Source organism: Zonotrichia leucophrys, chromosome 3, assembly GCF_028769735.1.
Source record: "Zonotrichia leucophrys gambelii isolate GWCS_2022_RI chromosome 3, RI_Zleu_2.0, whole genome shotgun sequence".
Classification (NCBI taxonomy): domain Eukaryota; kingdom Metazoa; phylum Chordata; class Aves; order Passeriformes; family Passerellidae; genus Zonotrichia; species Zonotrichia leucophrys.
The window spans coordinates 85,183,821-85,203,369 of record NC_088172.1 but is presented as its reverse complement, the minus strand read 5'-3'; the positions used below and the strand labels follow the sequence as shown (position 1 = coordinate 85,203,369).

The 19,549-nt window shown below is 37.8% G+C and overlaps 1 protein-coding gene across 1 annotated transcript in view; it reads right to left on the bottom strand.

Moving 5' to 3' along the window:
* CENPF (centromere protein F) overlaps positions 1-18,348 on the bottom strand; it is a 34,852-nt gene extending 16,504 nt beyond the window's left edge. Inside the window, exons 1-11 of the mRNA XM_064707028.1 lie at positions 18,251-18,348; positions 17,572-17,774; positions 16,021-16,217; positions 14,613-14,728; positions 13,509-13,600; positions 10,868-11,135; positions 9,161-9,363; positions 6,291-6,416; positions 4,528-4,656; positions 3,103-3,225; positions 354-489 (exon numbers count right to left, since the gene is read on the bottom strand). Of these exons, the coding sequence (XP_064563098.1) occupies positions 354-489; positions 3,103-3,225; positions 4,528-4,656; positions 6,291-6,416; positions 9,161-9,363; positions 10,868-11,135; positions 13,509-13,600; positions 14,613-14,728; positions 16,021-16,217; positions 17,572-17,733 (1,552 nt within the window). The 5' untranslated portion in view covers positions 17,734-17,774; positions 18,251-18,348. The remainder of the gene's footprint in view (positions 1-353; positions 490-3,102; positions 3,226-4,527; positions 4,657-6,290; positions 6,417-9,160; positions 9,364-10,867; positions 11,136-13,508; positions 13,601-14,612; positions 14,729-16,020; positions 16,218-17,571; positions 17,775-18,250) is intronic.
* Between the last annotated feature and the right edge of the window lie 1,201 nt (positions 18,349-19,549).

Genomic DNA, 19,549 nt, shown 5'->3' with positions numbered 1-19,549 from the left:
AACTAGATCTCTGGATGAAGGATGTTTATATTACTTTAGGCTATCAGACACTACATACAGTCAGCTTTCCATAAAGGAACTGCTAAACAGAAGCTTTCTATTTTAAAAAGATTCTATGAAAACAAATTTGCTGATAAGTTCAGTACACTTTGATTCTTTTCAAAACAGCATCTCTTCAGGAACCAAACATGTTGACAGACAAAAAACTCATTTTCATTGACAACAAACTCAATGTTCTTAAAAAACACTAATCATGTTCCTCAGCAGAAACTTTTTACTTAATTCACAATGAAACTTACAGCATTGCAGGAAACATCCAGAAACAGTTCTGTAAATTCAATATCATAACTCACTTTTCATCTCTTCTGCAAGATTTTGGCTTTGCTTTAGAGATTGCTTAATCATATTTAGTTCTTCCTCAAGCTGGTGGATCTCTCGCGATTTCTTTTCAAGCTGACAATTGAGAAGATTTTTCTCCTGCTTCACTTCCTAAACCAAAACCAAATAAGGCCATATTTCATGTAAATTGATAAGGAGATCAACGGACTCAGTTCATTTAAATCAAAGTAAAGATATTCCATTAGATCCTGTTAAGACTTTGGGAATCCATGCCAGGGTTCCTAAGCATTGCTTGGAAACATCAGCTGAATTTTTTATTCTTAGCGAATTGGCAGCATCAGAGAGATGCTGCCAGTTGATGCAGTCAGCATCACCTGTTAGCACAGAACAAACAGCTCCACATGATTTCACAGAAAGAGATGGAACAGGACAGATTCTACAAAATCTGAGCTGATTAAGTCAGGCTACTTTCCCAAAGCAGCTCAGTAAACAAATCCCTGCAATGGCATCAAAATTAGCACGAAATGCGTAGATCAGATTTCACCTGCCATCTCATGTACAGACAAATTCTCTTTCCACTGAACATCAACAACATGGCAACACTGGTCAATTTATATTTAGAAGTGCTTACATTCTCAGATGGTTGTTTTGCAATTAACAGCACTTTCTTTCAAATAGACTGATTTTTAAAAACTCCAAACAAGCAAACAGTACACACTGTGACCACCACGAAAAAACACTGTGTAACTACATCACACCCAAGAAACCAAATTCAAGTTCTTTTAAAGAGACTCATCCTTGTTCTCCAAACTCCTGTGCTCTGGACAACAGATGCCATGGAACTGGCACGGTCCAAATGGAAACAGACTGTCAATTATTCATCCATTTACTACTAGCAGATGGGCATAGGATTCACAAAAGCCAAGCTCAAGAAATGGAAAGGTCTGAATGGAAAAATTAAAAGCTTCCTGGCGTGGCAGGGTTGTTTTTGCAACAACATAAATAAATTACCCTCAGAACATGATTAAAACTGTCACTGTCACTAACAGTTGTCTTCCCTTCTACTCACAGCCTTCCCTACCCACACTTTAAATAAAAAAATCCAGTCACATATAAATTTAATGAATAAGCTTTCTAGCAATCTTAATAAATTTTCCAAGAAGTCCAAGCATCTAAACCCCTTGCATTCAAAGCTGCAATGCAAGTACATGAATTAAACTAAGCCATTCATTACAAAACCTAGGGTGGTCTATGGAAAGAAAAACAAGTTTAAGGAATTAAAATGGCTGAAAGGTCCAATTATTTCAATTTGGTGCAAACATTCCCAATATCCATAGAATTATACATTGGGTTGGAAGGGATCTTAAAGGTCATCTAGTTCCAACCTCCCTGCCATGGGCAGGGACCTCCCTTGCTAGACTGGGTACAGAATTTTTTCCTAGTGTCTAATACAAACTTCCCCTCTGTTAGTTTGAAATCATTTCCCCTTGTCCTGTCCCTACATGCCTTTGTAAATAGTCTCTCTCCATCTTTTAAATAGGCTCCCTTCAGAAACTGGAAGACCACAATTAGGTCACCCCAAAGCCTTTTCCTCTCCTGACTGAACAAACCCAATTCTCTCAGCCTTTCCCCATAGGAGAGGTGCTCCATTCATCGGATCATGCCCTTGGGGGCCTCCTCTGGACTTGCTCAACAAGCCAATGTATGAGAGAGAGCCAGTCAGCTGGGCCAAAACCACGCAAAGTGCTGTTCCAGCAACAGTCACATTCCAACAGCTGGGAATGTTCTCAGACATTGCAATCTACCAGCAAGAACGTACTTAAATTTTCACACTACACTAAACGCCCACAAATGTTTGTGACAATCTGAACCAAATCCACTATTTTACTTTAGACTTTTGCTGAGAATTTTGAATGTAATTTTTTGGCAGAGACTATGCCAGGTTATTTTATATCTGCTGATGACAACTGGTAACAAGCAAAATGAGAGTGTTTAACAAAACCAAACTGCGACACGGATTACACAGGTATCCAGCTGGTTTTCCTACTTACTGCTGATTCTCCAAATAAAGGATAAAATTTGCATTGAGAGGTCTCCAGTGGCAAAACTGGAACAATTTCAAGTGTAGCTGTTCTGGTTGCCACCAAAGCAAAACAATGTAACTGAGAAGACAGAGGAGACTTTAAAGTGAAAAGCTTTCTGCATGTTTAAAGCATACAGAAACTTCTCTGAAATTACCTTCATTTGGGAGAAAGTTTTTCCAATATTGCATATTTATTGGACTGTCTTATTCTAAGAGAGATGCATGTTGTTAAAAGAGGAAATAGTATTTGTACAAAGTCACTGTGTTTAACAGTATGAATCAAAGCAGCAGTCAATGATTCTGGAATTTACTTTCAAAATCAAACATGTATTAACTATTTGACTTTTATTTCAAAACCCAAAGCACGCATATCTTGAAACACAATACATTTTTTTTAAAAGTAAGTCCAACATGAACTAGAACCATATCATCAGCATTGCAGCAATGAATCCTAACCACACACCTAACTCCAGAAACTGCACTGATTTCCATGATGTTAGGGAAGGCCTCATTTTTTGTCACAACTAGGATGAGTTATTAATATATAATAAACACAAAAGTGTTTAAAGATGGCTTATGGGGAAAAATACAATTGTGAGCACATGCTCCAGAGGATCAAGTGTTTACAAATTGCTGATTTATGGTATTAATTCTGCCAAATATTCCTCAGCATTGCTCACCTGAAAGCTTCTTGTCAGGTCAGCTTCCTTAGCCTGGGCTGCTGATAAAGTCTGCTCTGCTCTGCACAGCTTCTGGGTGAGATCACCAGTGTCGTGTTCCAAGCGTTGTTTTGCTGCCATTACCTGGAAAACCAACATTGTAATCACAGGAACAACTTCTTTTTTTAAACTCCAATTCTTGAACTCAACATTCTGCTACAAAATGAAACTACATTATTTTATCCCACCTTGAACCCAAGAGCTGCTTTACTGGTGTTTAGAGAAAAGTTGCTGTTTGCCTTCCCACTCCTTTGCTTCTGACCAAAAAGATGGGATGTCTCTAAAATACATACTTTTCTAGACTGTCTGAAACAAGATTAATTCATCCAACTTGAAGCTATATCACCACAATGATATCTGTAGGACAGAAATGAGATTGAAATACAATTGGCTTTTTGCTAAGCTATGGGAATCAAAGTCAGGATCGTAACTGCAATTACAGCTCTGTTGACACAGATTTTTTTAAAAATGAACAGGTTTTAAGTCTTTCAAAAGAGTTCTAAAACACTCCAGATTAAAAAGGAAGAAAATGACACTAGTGGGTCAAAAAAAAAATATCTATTCCAAGGTCATCAAGTAAACTACCTTTCTTTGAAAAGGCACATATTGTCCTCTCAACTTAATCAATTTTTCAGTAAGCATATACAAAAGAATATGCATATAATAAAGAAGCCTCCAGTAAAAACTTTTGACTGAATGGAGCCCCACAGCTATATTTCTAAAATAAAACAAGACTGCAAGAAATCTGTTGGCAGTTTTAGAAATGATGTTTCAGTTTAGGATGCCTGCAAATGGAGCTTCTCAATACAACTTTCAAGAACATGTGGCCCTTTTTAGAAAATCAGTTACTCTTGAGCTCAAGGGTTTTTGGAGGCTTATAAATGTTCCTTTTTTCTGGTCACCCACTCCTGAGGCTTGTGCTGCTTTTTAAACTACTGAAAATTGGGAGTTTGTGACAACTGATGTGTTTTAATAGGTACCTGCTGCCAAAGCTGTGGAAGAGCTCCTTCATACTGAGCTTCCTTACACAAGCCATAACACTGATCTGATTTGGAGGAGAACCAGTTCAGGGAGTTAAACTGATAGCAAACACTTGGTTCTGCATACACATATGCTAATTTAAATGTAATATTTTCTTTGCTTTTTTATCTCCTCTATCAGCTCTCTCTGGGATCACATGAGGAGTGCATGGCTAGGGTATATGTAAATGGGACTGTTCTTCCAAAGGGAAATGATCTGTTTGTTAGTAGCTATCTAATACATACTGTAAAAACATTAATACGAGACGCCACATGAATTATTTTTTTGCTTTATGTATAATTACAGTGCTGTTGAGACAACTAAATGCCACTCTAGTAGTGGACTTTAATGCTAAAAAAAGCCTACTTTGTCAAATTCTGCCTGCAGAACATTGAAGTCATTTTTGGCTTGCTGTAGCTCCTGGTTCAGTTTGTTTCTTATCTGGTTGCACTGCTGATCCAGTGTTTGCAAGGCACGCTGCTGACAAGAGAGTTCCTAGAAAACAGTGGCAGAGAAGCAAAGAAATAAACACATGACCACAATATGTCTCTATTTTGGTTACTGCAGAAATGACAACTGGTTTTTATCAGCAGGTACTCCCTGCTCAGGGACACTTGTCTTACTCAGCGAACAGTTTAAACACAGCTTTAATTCATGAGGCAAATGCCACATAGGCAAGAATGACATTAACCCAATTTATGTCATCTGCTCAAGAACTTAATTACTGTCACATTCCTGTACAGAAAGGGAAAAAATTTAATCCAAAAGTAAGAGAAGTAATATTGTCAAAAATTTTCATACTAAAAGTAAATTTCATATTGGAATTATATTACAGTACAAGTAGACAAGTTCATCTCTGCTATTACTTACCATACTGTAAATTAGGGTTTTTCCCCCAATGTTGCACAAATTTTGTTGCAAGAAGATGCAAAACAGAGCCTTTAAATAGGACTTGACAGACTAATATTATAAATAAATGAACACTAAACAAACATTTTATGAACCTGTAACAGCTCACAGATCCTAACCACTGCTGAAAGAGTTCTTCTTAATTAATGGCCTTGCTGAACAATTTAGAATGGCAGTATGTGGGCTAACATATTAATTTTATGAAGGCCTTTATTTAGCTAACTAAAGAAAGGAAAAAACCTGGACATAAGGTTTATGGACATAAGGTTTAACCCATCTTTTGATTAATATAATGATGCTACAACTATTCAAATGCAAAGACCAGTTATCCCAATTTACCACTTCTAGACAAGGTTCAGTATCAATTTGAGATCCTGAGGTAGCACCTTGACTAACAGACTTTGTAAAATTACTTTTTCATTCAAGAGTGCTGGTAGCAGCACTGTTTATTGGCTACTTCTCTGCTGATTATTTTTCTGTCTGGACATACCTTAGAGAAAAGGTTTCAGGTTAAACATTTGACACAACAACCAGTCTTCCTCAGGGCAATGCCCTTACATTCAATCCCTAAAGCAAACTTAAAATGCCCATCTGCAATAGCACTATCACTTCTGAACCTGTGTCTTGGATTTCCTAACACTGATTACTTTATTAAGCTTAAAAAGAAAAATACAAAAAGTTTAGCCCTATTCCAAATCAATATTAATGCTGTTAATACTAACTATAACTTCATTGCAGAAAAATTCCAGGCATGGTGCTCTACTTCTCTCTGCAAGAGCTGGCATGAAGGAAATGAAAGACACTTATGTTAATTGACTATATTAACACCTTATGAGCATGAACCAAAATTAGAATAATAGAGATATAATACGAAAGAAATTATTTTCTTCTGCGTGAAATGCATGCAAAATTAACTCAAATTCCACAGAAATAATTGAGTTGGTTACTAAGTTTGAGCTCACATATACATAATTATATGAAAAATGGAGCCTAGTTTCTCATGGATTTGCATCTCATTCTATCTCTCACACATGTTCTCTATTTTCCAGTGAATACTATCCCCACTACTGCAATGTTTGTTTTCCATTTTTTCAATTACCTTTGCAACTTTTACCTCTCTGTCAAATGTGATTGCAACTAACAGAAAATCAGATACGCAGCATAAGCCAATAAATTTCATCCCCTCAAGAAGTCAAAGTTAAAAGTTCTCCTTGTCTTACCTGTTGGTATTCTTTTTCCTTGGCCTTTATTTTCTGTTCCAAAGACTGACGAGCACTCTCAGCATTTTGTCTCTGGCAATTCAGTTCTTCTGACAATCGCTTCACCTTTTGCTCCAACATTTGGACCTATAATAATTTAGTTATCAATCATAAGTGTTAAAGGTGCAAGTGATGTTTCATTTAAATATATATAAGCTCTCACACAAAAAATTCACTGCTGTCAGCTACTACAATTGTTCTAGCATTCATATAACCACAGTAACTTCAGTTGGTACCATATAAATTCTTAGCAATCCAAAGTACAAAACTCATTCATTCTTCCTTATGTTAGTGAGAAAATGTGTGTGTATGTATAGGAGGAGTATATATACTTTAATACATGTGTATGTGTATACATGAGTGTACGCACACAATAATAAATACAATGTGTATTTTTTAGTGTACACACACAATAATAAATACATCTTTAGATGATATCTTTATATATATTTAGATAATAAGAAAATCAATTTTTGACAGTCTGCAGAACAATGCTACATCTGGCACTAGGAATAGATTGCATTTTCAGTACCTCAGGCTGCTACCAACTAAAGAACGACTGCTAACTGCTAAGCAACTACATGTTTAGACTGAAAATAAATGGATATTCCACCAGATTTCAGAGTGATTCAGCAAGTTGATTTGGACAGAAAGAAGAAGAAAATATCTTAGTTGATAATAACAGTATTTTTTGCAATTTAAACTTAAAAAAAAAAACCAAAACAGCACGCTATGTCTAGGTTCACCTCCACATTATCTTGTTATTTAACTCAGTTGATTATGTCAATATTATGTCAACCAAGAGAGTGAAGCATTGTTCACCTAACTTCCTGAACAAAAAAAGATGTAAACTTTATTCAAGACCAAATCCGTTAATGCAAAATAAGTACTTTATTTTCCCCAGAGAGTAAGAAAAAAATGGCAAAGGGTGAATGGGACTTTCTTTCTTCAGCAACAAGAGCTGTTTACTGAGTAAATGAAACAGTAAAAATAAGAACATAATTAGCAGGTAGTTTTATTGGGATGTCAGGTATTAGGCAGAAACTGCAGGGACTGTGAACTTCCATAAGATTACATGGAAAGGTGATTGCAGAAAGGCTGCAGATCTCTCAAGGAGTGAAAAATACTTAAAAACACAGAGGTGCTTGTGGTCTGGGAATAGTACCAGAGAAGTGTACAAGGGAGGTTGCCAGGATTAAATCCAGGCCACAAGGCGCAAACTAAATCTAAAATCTCAATACAGTTCTATTTTCAAAGTCCAGAGTGGGCAGGCAGAGATCCAATTCCAGGGCAAGAAAGAAGAAACAGAACAGAAAGGAGACACCTTCAGATGGCAGGACCAAAGGAACCTTCTGGGAAAAGATGCACTGCACCTAAAGGATGGGCTGCACATCAATTCCAATGGTGGAAAGTCCCACTTCTCCCTGTCCTTCCCCAGGCATGTTTCTAAATGCACAACCTTGCCCCTTCCCTTGGGCTGCTTTTAATCCCCTTTGATTGTTTAGTAAAACAATTCCATTGTCTTAAACCCACAGAAATTTAACAAGGGAAAATTAAATACATAATACGCTAATCTTCAGGAAGTTGAATCAAGTCATTTTTGGAATCAAATAAAGTAAAATTAAGCCCTTTTCAGAGAAACTGAGCTGTCAGACTGGGTCAGCTATGTCTTCTCACAAACTCACCATGATGACAGTGCCTTTATGAAGTCAAGGGACTACGTCAGGTGTTTGATTTTCCCTCATCCACTTCCCCTAAACTAGTTCCTCACAGAATTATCAACAGGCAAATGTTTCTGTCTCTCTGAGAAGGCAGAGTGATCACGGTTTACATGCAAAGGTTTATTTTTTAAGGGCCAATACTGGAGTTGTGGGAAATGTTAGCTCACTAATGTACTTAAGTAGCATGCAGAAACTTGCTGACAAACATGGATAATTATTCTACCCAGAGAAGAAACACACAGAAACATCTTTTTCCCTATACTGTAGATGAATCACTAGTAGAGAAAAAAATTAAAAGATGAAAATACGAAGATTCAAGGAATTATGACATCTGTGCACTAATATCAAATTTGTTAAGTGTTGTGAAAAGGAACTTTAGGAAGGTAATGCAACTTGATTAATCAACAAAAACACTTACTTGTTACCTTCTGCAGTTTAAATTACTTTAAAGGCTGGCATTCTCCTTTTGCATATGATTACAAGCAAAAATCTGAACTATTTCAGATTTTTATGTGTATTTACTTACATACACTCTGTAAATTCTTGACCAAGCAGGTGTACTATTCTCTTGATTTTTAATATGAATTCAAACTCCCTAGGATTAGCCTGTGAAATCCCATTTAGAAACTGCATATGTTCTTAATCTTGCATTGCATTTTTACCTAGACATTATTTAAAACAAGCAATTTACAATACAAGGACTATGCCCCCACAACACCCTGCAGTATAAGCAGCAAATTCTGGTTTTCAGCCAAAGATGTGACAGTCTTTTTCAGGTCAAAACTTGCCACCAGATGTCATTGTTGCTCTATGCAACTTGATCAGGAAATATTTTTCAGAATTTGAGTCAATCTTAACAGAGTATGAAAGTTATTTCTTCAGGTGGTGTAAGAACCTTCCAGAAAATGGGCAATTGCTTACATGCATTAATGTTTTTACATATAACAGATATCAAACTAGCATATACTTCTCAAAACTTGATCCTCAGCAAACTCTCGAGAAACTTAATCTGAGAACCTTCGTTCTTACTAAATGGCTGCAAACTGACACATAGGAATACTGACAATGAATTGTAAGGACAGTCAGAAGATGTGTGAGACAACATTTTACCTGAGTGGTAGCTTGATCAAGTTGTGTACTTGTTTGAGTCAGTTTATCTCTGGTTTTGTTCAGAATTTTATCCTTCTCGGTTAATTCCAACTTCAATCTATCCAGCTCCAGTTCAGTCTCTTGATGTTTATTCATATGGGACCTCTTCAGTTTTTCTTGAGCTTGCAATTGCTGTTCTAGGTCTTTAATAATGGAATTTAGTTCTGAATTAAAAAAAAAACCAGTAAAGATTAAGGATACTTTCTGCTTTGGAAGGCACCTCTTCCAACACACTTCCACTTGCTATTTAAAATGTTTGATAACAGCCCAACTTCCTGGCACAGGCAGACACCCTGTACAATTTTCAGCAAGTTAAGACAAGTTTTAACTGTCTCCTACTAAGACATCAATAACAAAAACTATCAAGACTGAAAGACAGTTGACTATAAATCAGTAATTCCTACCTCATGAGAAAGAAACAAACATGAGAGCTCAGGAACAAGTGCTGCAAAGGCAAAGACAATTTGTTCCTCCTGCTGGCATATTTTTTTGGGTTTTTTTATTGTTTTTAAACATGCAGAAACATGTCACCTGAAATAACGATTACATTTTTTTTATAAGTATATCCACTACAAGCATTTCCTTAGCACAAAATATAAAAAATTTTGTGCTTCCAAAATACTTTTCAACTATTTGGTAACTGTAAATGTCCCATTTTGTATTTTAATCTTTTTCCTGTCTCAAAACTGCATACATATAAAACTAGACAAACTAATATTCTCACAGTATACATCAATAAGAGTTTATCTTCCAAAAATCACAACACAGTAGAAACACAATTCACAGTAGAAAATATAAGTCAGCTACAGGAAGTATTATCCAGAATTAATATTATCTGGCTTTGTGAGTTTTTTGTTAAAAGAGGGCCTGTCTTCCTGATTCTGAATTTGTAAGGCTTCCAAGCTGAAAAAGCCACCAGAATTGAAGCTGTATGTGAGGCATTTGAATGAAGAGTTTGGAGACTTGTAGAACAGTGGAAAAGCTGTCCAAAGGGTACAAATAGCAGGCTCAAGTGAATGCTCAACAAATCCACAACAAACCAGCTATTTCCTTTCTTAAAACTATCAGGTATCAGGAATGATTATTTCTTCATGTCACTATGGGCAATACAAGACCATATGGTGGGTTTTGATTGTACTTCATTTTGTGTTTCCAGTAGCATCCATCATGGACCAACTCAGTTATGCACTAAGCAAGTTCAATCATCCCATTTTTAAGACATTACTGCTCAGTCAAAAGTATCAATAACATAGAAAAATAAGGAAAAATATAATTAAATTTAACAGGGAGATACAATGAAATCCTGAAGAGGTTTTTTAGCTGTTTTAAGAAGATTGTTCCAGGATTAATGGGATTAATGGAAAATAGCATTTTTCCTTTTAGATAATGTCCCCTACTCAGCCCAAAAATACAAACTGCTTCCTTCTAATTCTCATACCCCTTATGCAAAAGATATTACAGCCTGTAGGTAATCTCTGTGTATGACTGAAAATCATCGCTGAAAATACACCAGCAGCCAACAGGGCCAGCTGCCAAAGGCAACAGCAAGTATCTTTCTCTTTTACTTGCTAAAGCACTAATTTCAATAGCCTGCTTCTATCTGCAAACCAGCTTTCATGAAACCATACAGGGGACTGCCTCTGGGTGTTAAAGAAATGCATCAGATACCTTGGTTCTGTGCCCTCAGCTGGATCATGAGGGAGGAATTTGAGTTCTCAGCAAAGCTGCTGTCAAACTCGTTCTTCTCTGATAGAACACTTGAATTTGTTTCTTTATCCCAAGGAAAGAAGGATGCTGCAGAACCTCCCCTTGCAGGTGTTTCTGGGTTTCTAGAAGGTGTCTTTTCCTGTTGCCATGAAAACACAGATGAGGATGCCTGATGCCGAGCAATCTCTCTGTGACTCAAAGAGCTTTGAGGATGAGGTTGGTTTATTTTCTGTGTCCAAAAAAAGAAAAGAATGTACCTTTACACAGTTTTGTTATAAAACAAAATAACTAATTTAACATTAATAGCTAATAGGTCATCATCATTCCACGTAGTTATAACATCACAACACCCACCAGTGCAAAGCCCTGATACACATAATTATTTTTTATGCTATGTAAATTAAATAACTTCAGCCCAAGATTCCATAGCTGTTACCTATAAATACAAACCAGGATATCAAGAAAAGAATTTTGATCTGTGTATCTTTATAAGTAACATACATAAGTTTTTGGTTTTTTAAAGAGGAGTTTTTAAACTCCAACATTTTAAAAAAATCAAAGTCTACATTTTTACACGCAAGTGAAGACAAGTAAGTTGCAAAAAAAAATAAAACAGAGAAGTCTAGATTAACATATCTGATATTTGACCAACATTTACTTCTACTGGAGAATCACAGGTAAATTCAAAACACATTTAAATATTTAAACTTATAAACAGAGTACTCCAAAATTTCTATAATAAAATCTGCCAGGTGGAAGCTTTCAGTATTGCCCCATAGAAATACTACACCGAGAAAAAAAATGACACTTTTTTCCTCCTCCTTAAGTGAAAAAACTCCCAAACAAACAAAACCAGTAATGTAAAAAAAAAAAACAGTAAAGCCCCGATTGCTTTTTTAACTGGGTTTTGAAATACAGCTCATTTGAATTACTTTTTCTTAAACTAAATCCCTAAACCATGTAATAATACCCAGTGTGTCTTCTCAATCAAACCAGAGAATGTGCTGTTATCTGGGAACAGCTGTGCCAAGACCAATAATCTATATTACATTGTCCAGAATGCTGTGTCCAATCCTGTAAAATAACTTGTTAACAAAGAGGAAAAGAAAACTAATCATGCATGTGGTAACCATTTCCCCTACATGCCATTTAAATTTACAGTTTCTGAGACAAAAGTTTGAATCCAGAACTTGCCACAATGACAAACAAATGCTTCCTGGAATCATAGACTAGAAGTCTGAATGTATCAGGTATACCTTTTTCAAATTATGTTTTCCTGTATTTTAGGAATAATACATCCTGTGATGTATTATTTCACTATTATTTTTTAAGCTGAATTTTACTCACCATCTTAATTATTGCAAGTGTTACAAAATACTGTGTGGTATTAAACTCTATTATTTAACTCTTTTTCAGAACACTAATCAATATGCTGAATAGCACAGGTCTCTTTACTAAGCCTTTTCAGGCTCCTCTGTTGACCATTCCCCAGTAAAAATGGACCATTTTTTGCCACTCTGCACTCAATCTTTTCCTTTAAATTTGCAAGAACTCCCTTTATTCAATTTTTTCCCTTTCATCAATGTATACCCAACAACATTACACTGAGCTGCACTTGACTTATGCATTTTCTGATTTGTTCTTGAAAGAAAACCCCCAAAAGGTCTGAAATATGAGGCATGATTTGCCTTTATCAGCAAATGTTGACCTTTTCTCCATATGCCTGCACATGCTTCAATAAACGTATCGTGTCATGCTTCTAACAATTTGCCCAGGACAAAATGTTGGCCTGACTAAACTGTATTTCCAAGAAGCAGCATTGGAAGCGTTTTTCTCTGATGCCATCATCCTTGTCCCCTTCCAGTGGCAAGGGAAGAATAAGGCAACATTGCACATCACAGTGATTAAACAGTCCCACACTGCAGTGCCCTGTCAATTAATGGGAAAATATTCTCTGTATCTGGTGATTTTTTTTTAATTACTATCCATTTTATCAATCTAATTTAAGACTACTTCTGAATTCCCATTTGAGGCTGTGCCACAGATTCAAAAAAAGGCTCTGATGTCGGAAAGCTTTTAAACCTTTACATAGTAAGTATCAAAGATAAAATTATTTCACATTTTCTGCAATGGCTTTTTTCCTTGAGGGCTTTCACATCTTATTCATCTTGTTTTCAGAGATTAGCCAACACTGTTCCTCCTTCATATATGCTTGAAAGATTTATGGGTTTCTATTTTCTAGGTGTGAATTATTACTCACAATATTATTCAAGGCTATTTTATTATCATATAGTATTTAACTTGGCATAACTGACACTGTTTTATCTTGTCCTTGCTTGCAGGAGACTTCCAGTTTGTGAAGGATGTGTTCTCATTTTTAATGTCCTCCTTTCCTTTGCAATTTAAAGAGGATGGCTTTGCTGAATTCTCTAAGATTAGTTCTCAATGGCAGTTCACACAGATTAATTCTCTCTCTTTTTCTTTTGAAATTGTATTTTATGGGATGTATAATATTTTTCACTAGTCTTCCATTTCATTTTCCAAGTTCACTCAGTGGTTACTTTCTTAGATATCACACAAACCATTCCTAAGAGATGCTTACCTTAAGCTGGATGGTTCTCAGCTGTAACTCTAGCTCTTTATTTTCTTGTACTTTTTTCCTGTATTTTTCTTCTAGTTCTTCAAACTTAGCATCTACAAAGACATGATGAATATCTGCCTTAGTCCAACCAGTTTTTCACCCAATCCAGCCAGGTTTTCTTACCCCTATGGGTCCCTTCTGACTTGAAATATTCTAGGATGCAATTATCTTAATGAATTTAAGACTCCAGCTTTCAAAGGAAAATATCTCCCCAGAAATATAATTTTAAATAAAGTTAGGTAAACTTTAATCAATTAATCATTTTAATCTTTTCCCTTTTCCAGAAGTGCCATGCTTAGTGGAATGCTTGACATTGCCACTAACTGCACCCCTTTACAGATATGCATGAAGAAAGTAAAAGGAACAAGAGCAAGAGATTATCTCAGATTTCCCAGTGGAGTAAGACTGAGATGCCAAACTCACAGAACATTTGTTCACAGCACAGAAAGACGTAAGTAACACATATAATATATTGAACACATCAAAGTTTTTCAGCACAAAGAGCATAAGGGTGTCTGACTACAGAATTCTCCACTTAAGGAAACTTCCTGTCGTTTTTCCAGTTCATTTAAATACTTTTGATGTCCCTAATTTGAAGATAGAAGTGATGCTTTGAAATGGATATAGAGCATTAATTGTGTAGATTATCATGCACAGTAACAGTCTGTGCAAAAAAAATCCTTTGCAAATAAATAGCACATTTAACTATTGATTGCATTTCAGTTAAAGTACCTGTGGTAGAGGGAGAAATTTGTTACCCACAACATGAAGGGAAGAGCTGACACCAGGAACAGGCATACAAAAGATTGCTGCAGCCTACTGAAGGATATTTTATTACTATTCCCTGTCCATCCAGCATTGAAAAAATGTAATGTTTGTAATGTGTTCAATCTGTACTAATAATTTTGAAATTTAAACCTAGGGCACTACAAATTAGATGCTTTCAAAATAACTTACATAGGAGGGGCTAGGCAACTCAGTACAAGTGTAGTGTTTAAAATACTCAACCTTCCAAGAAAACTGTCAGTCAACCATCTGTGCTGGAAGAAGAAAAGGATCATTTACCATTATTACTTTGAACTGGGGTTAAAGGAGCAGTAAAACTTTTCTGTGGAGTGCCACTGAATGATACATCTCCTGCAGTCAATGTTTGCTGAGTTCTCTCAAGCTCACATTTGCATCTGTTTAGGAAAGAAGCAGCAGAAGTTAATAATGGAAACTAAAAAGTTAATTAGTTATTTTTAACAGCCTGACATACACTAACAAATTATATGAGTCTAAGGACTTAGTTTAAAGATCAAGTCAAGACACATCCACTGAAAATTTTTAGATGGTGCAACACAAAAATAAAAATTACATATTTTATTTAGAGTTTCAATATAGTTAATCAATTACCCAGGAGTCATAGCAAAAAACAAAATCAAACCCCAAGTAGAAGGAAATCTGTTAGAACTTCTTGAGGTCTTACTGAATGAAGCTGTAGTTCAGCTAAACACCCAAATAACTGTAAGCACTGAGAATATCAAATCTTACTCTTCAGCGAGCATCTTTATGGCAGGAACACAACTTTCAGTTGCTCTGATACAGCACACTCGCAGAAAGCTATGCATACTTCATCAAAATGCAAGGGAATACTCTCCAGTCAGCAGGGTATTTGTCATGTGTTCCATTTACATCACTACCCAAAACACCACAGCAGACAACCCATTGGAGGGAATTTTGGGAGCTTGAAGATACCAAGGCATCCAATGAAACCATCTAAGGAGTTCAGAGGCCATAAAGTAACTCTTATCCTGCTCAGTGAGCACAGGTTGATGACAGCCCCAGGCTGTAGCCCACTGCATCAGTGACTCCACATTTGCCTTTTTATCTTCCCTCTCTTTTACAGCTCAATGCCAAGAGCTCCTCTTCCAGAGGACCATCAGTTGGGATGAAGGGGCAAATGATCACGTACCAAACAAAAGGCAGACAAATACAAAATCACAAACAATGGCCAAGAATGAGGTACATGCAGTAACTGATATTTTGTAATGAACAGTTACATAAATAATATAATGGGAAGCGGAAACTCAGCAAATCAGACTTAATTTTGGGAATAGATAAATGGAACACATATATCCTCAGCTCACAGTCTCTTTATCCCAACATTTGACAGCAGATAGAGAGAACATTAGTGGAGTTCTATCAACCCTGTTGAATCTCACTAGATTCTTCAATGAGGGATCTCAGCAACTCCTTACACAAAGCTGGTATTTTCTACATGCTATAAATTGTGTTGCATTATTTGTCATAGCAGTCAAATATCTCAACTCTCTTTTTTTCTCTTTGATTTTTGTGAAAACTAAAGAAAAAAAGAAAAAATGAAAGACAGCTTCTTCTTTATTTGCTTCTATTAGGACATGTACGAAGCATGAGGAAAAAAATTATGAAATAACCATTGTAAATATGTTAGATATATACGGCAAGTCCTCACCTTTTCAGTTCTTGTTCTAGCCTTTCAATATCCTTCTTGCAGGAATTCAGCTGACCTGACTGAATGTTGACCTGAGATTCTTTTACTTGAAGATCATGCGAAATTTTCTGCTTTGCTTTCTCAAGATTATCACACAACTCCATCAAGCTCTGGTTTTCTCTTTTGAGTATTGCAGATTCATTTTTTTCACTTTCAACCTAGTTGGAACACAGAGACATTTTTGAAGTTATCAACTCCTCTCTCTACTTTGGTGCATTTATTATTTTAGGAACACAAAGTTCAGTTGTTCGTGGTGGGTTCAGCACAATGCTGTTATTTTCTTCCTAACACTTCTAAATCCAGACAGCTCTAAAAACCTCAAATGTACACATTGTTTAAATATTCCTGGGTGTGAACAAAACCCTCATTTCCCAAAATTCAACTCAGTGAGATTAACAGTTTCTATTTATTGATGAGATATGAGCTCTTCAAAAAATTAAACAATCCCTAAATACTAATAATCATCATTAGTCCACATTCTTCACTGATCCTCTCACTTCCCTTTCCAGCTTATCTTTAGCAGCCACAAGAGCTTGGCTCACTCCACAAAGTGTGCACAATAATCATTAAAGGTCACAGCTTTGAAGACAGAGTCTGGCAGGAAAGATGTCCTTCTCCTCCCTGGAGGAATATCCAAGGGGCATCATCTTTGGCACAGTGCTGTTCTTTGACTGACAATTGTATTACCTGCTGCTTCTGAGAGTTTTAAACTACCCTTTCTTTTTGTTCGGGGACCAGAGCAGTTCCTTGGAATGGTTGAAACAATTTCCTGAAAACTCACAAGAAGGAACTCAAAGAAAACTGCTAGGCTAAAGATTTCCTAGAAAGTTGCAGCAATCTAAAGGGAGTAACGAGCCACCTTTGTAAATTGTCTCTGAGCTGTAGTCAAAGAATACAGAACAAAATTGAACCAAACGGGTCACTGCTGACCTGAAGCATGGCAGGACCCTGACCAATCAGGTCTTTAGTCCCCTGCTTAAAAGGCTGACAGGGTAGAGTTAGATGAGGTGTAAAATTATAGTCCAAAAAACTAAAAGGAACACCAAATCCTAAACTCCCAGTATCTACAAAGCAAAAACTAAGGAATAACATAAACTAAGATAATAGGTACCTGTAGACAAGGTGAAATAAGAAGATGCTGCCAACTGTGCGGCTCTGTTATATAAAATAGGCCCAGTCCTTATCATGGATTTTAACGAGTAAAACAATAAAATGTTTATTTTCCTAATCATAAAGAGGTGTAGAAAAACCTCAAAGTACACATAAATAACTAGAAATGGACAATCATGCCAAACAGGAAACAAGAATTATATTAACAACCAAAAAGAACTAAACAGAGAGAAGAACATGATGAGTACTAAGTAAGATGAAGATAGACAGCTTATAATTCCGTGCTACCTTTCCTTTCAGTCACGGAGAATAAGCAAAACACTAACCCATTCCCTAACAACAACTATCAGAAAATAAACTGTTATGACGGTGTTTGGCATGGAGGATAGCATTTTGGGTTACCTTCTGCTTCTGTTTCTGCAAGGCTGCCTCCAAAGTCTCTAGCTGGTATTGCCTTTGCTGACGCTCCTTTTTAAACTTATCCACTTGGCTTTCCAGCTCATGGATCTTCTGCAGGACTCTGGGGGACAGGCCCTCTTTCCATTCCTCCACAGCCCAGCTCATACTGGCCAGATTCTTGTTTCACATACAATGGAGTGTTATGCCTGAAACACAAAGACAACTACAATGAGACCTTCCAGCAGGTGAACTAAGCGTCTCTTTTAAAGAAACTGCATCTTTTACGCTCAGCAGCAATTAGAATACAGCATTCCACAACCTTACAGGCTTCTTGATTTAAACACCAAGCAGCACCTTAAACCATTAGGTCCTACTTTGACACACTTGTGTGCAGTTAAGAGCAAATCATAAAACCTCGCTGTAACAAATCTCCTGGCATAAACAAGTTTTATACTCTTACACCTGAATTTGACAGCTCTGCCTCAGGCGGCGTCTCCTCGCCAAAACACACGGCTCCGTAGGAGGCTCCATTAACGCTTCTTTATTTACTTTCAAAGCAACGCGGCTAAGCCTGGGCTATCTCAGAGTACCCAAAACTAGAGACCAACGACAGCGGGAGCGAGCCCTCACAGACAGGGCGGCTGCCTGCCACCGTCAGCCCCGCGCCCGACCGCTCACTCACTGTCAAGCCACGACCGGAGTCCGGCGACAGCAACTCGATCCCGGCGACGGCTGCCGCCACAGCCCGGTAGCCGCAGACAGCCCGGTAGCCGCAGACAGCCCCGGTACCCGCAGCCCTCAGGGCGGCCGCGCTCCCGCCGCGACTCAAACCCGGCGCCGGCGCCGCCGCCGCCGCCCCGCGGCCGTTTGCGCCCACCCCCGCCATGCCGCAGCCCCGCGCGCTGATTGGCCCGCTCACCACGCCGCTCGCCACGCGGCCGCGGCCCCGCGGCCAATGGGAGCGCAGCGCTGCCCCTCCTGCCCTTCTGAGTGGCTGGTTCGGAAGCGTTCAAACTCCATTGGAGGCGGCGGCGCAGGCGCGCGGCGACCCCGAGGCCGTTGCCCTCAGCTGGGCGGGGCGGGCGGCGGGGCGGGATGGGGATGAGGGCGGGATGAGGGATGGAAACGGCACTTGTGGGACGTAACGGCGGGGTCACATCTTTATCCAAACCCACTTTCTCGACCCCAGAGAGAAGCTGAGTTTTAAGAAAAGGAACGACATGCTGTCCCGGTCGTCACCCGTTCACTGGGAAAAAGCAACGGCAGTGTCCCCAAGTGCTTTCGCAATCTGCTCCCGGGGATTGGGGTTCCTTTCCTTTCTTCTTCTTTAGTTTTTCTTGTTTGTTTGGGGTTTTTTGGTTTGTTTTTTTTTTTGTTGTTGTTGTTTTTTGGGGGTTTTTTTGTTGGTTTTTTTTTTTGAGGCGAGGGAGGCAATATAGCCCAATATTACACCGTTTTCTGCCCTGAAATACAAACTCAGTAAAAAAGCCCCAAATGTTTGATAAATGTGGTCTAACACAGAGCAGAGAATGGACATGGCAACAGTGGAGGCAGAAGGATTCTAAGGTTCCTGTGAAGTTCTCTGGGTACCCGTGACTGGTTTTTCAAACCCCCAGGTATTCCCCTCGCTACCCCTCTGATGGCCTCTCTGAGGGGAGTTTCAGATTTGAAGCGGAATGTTCCTTTCCATCAGAATCCGTGATTTGTGATTCTATGATCTGATTGTCATTTTACCTATTTAAATGTTCTGCCTCTCATAATCGTTCTGAGAATATTTACTCAAGCACTGTTCTTTTAATCATATTTAGGAAATCGAGTTAAACAAATCTTCCGTGAGAAGTTAAACAGCTCAGCAGTCAGCTGGTGAGAGCTCTGATTATAAATAAACACAGCTCAACAAACCCACCAGCACATTGTTAAAAAATCTCCCAACTGTCTCCTGAACAAAACAAGCCATTGCAGTGATGGAACTGATCCATCA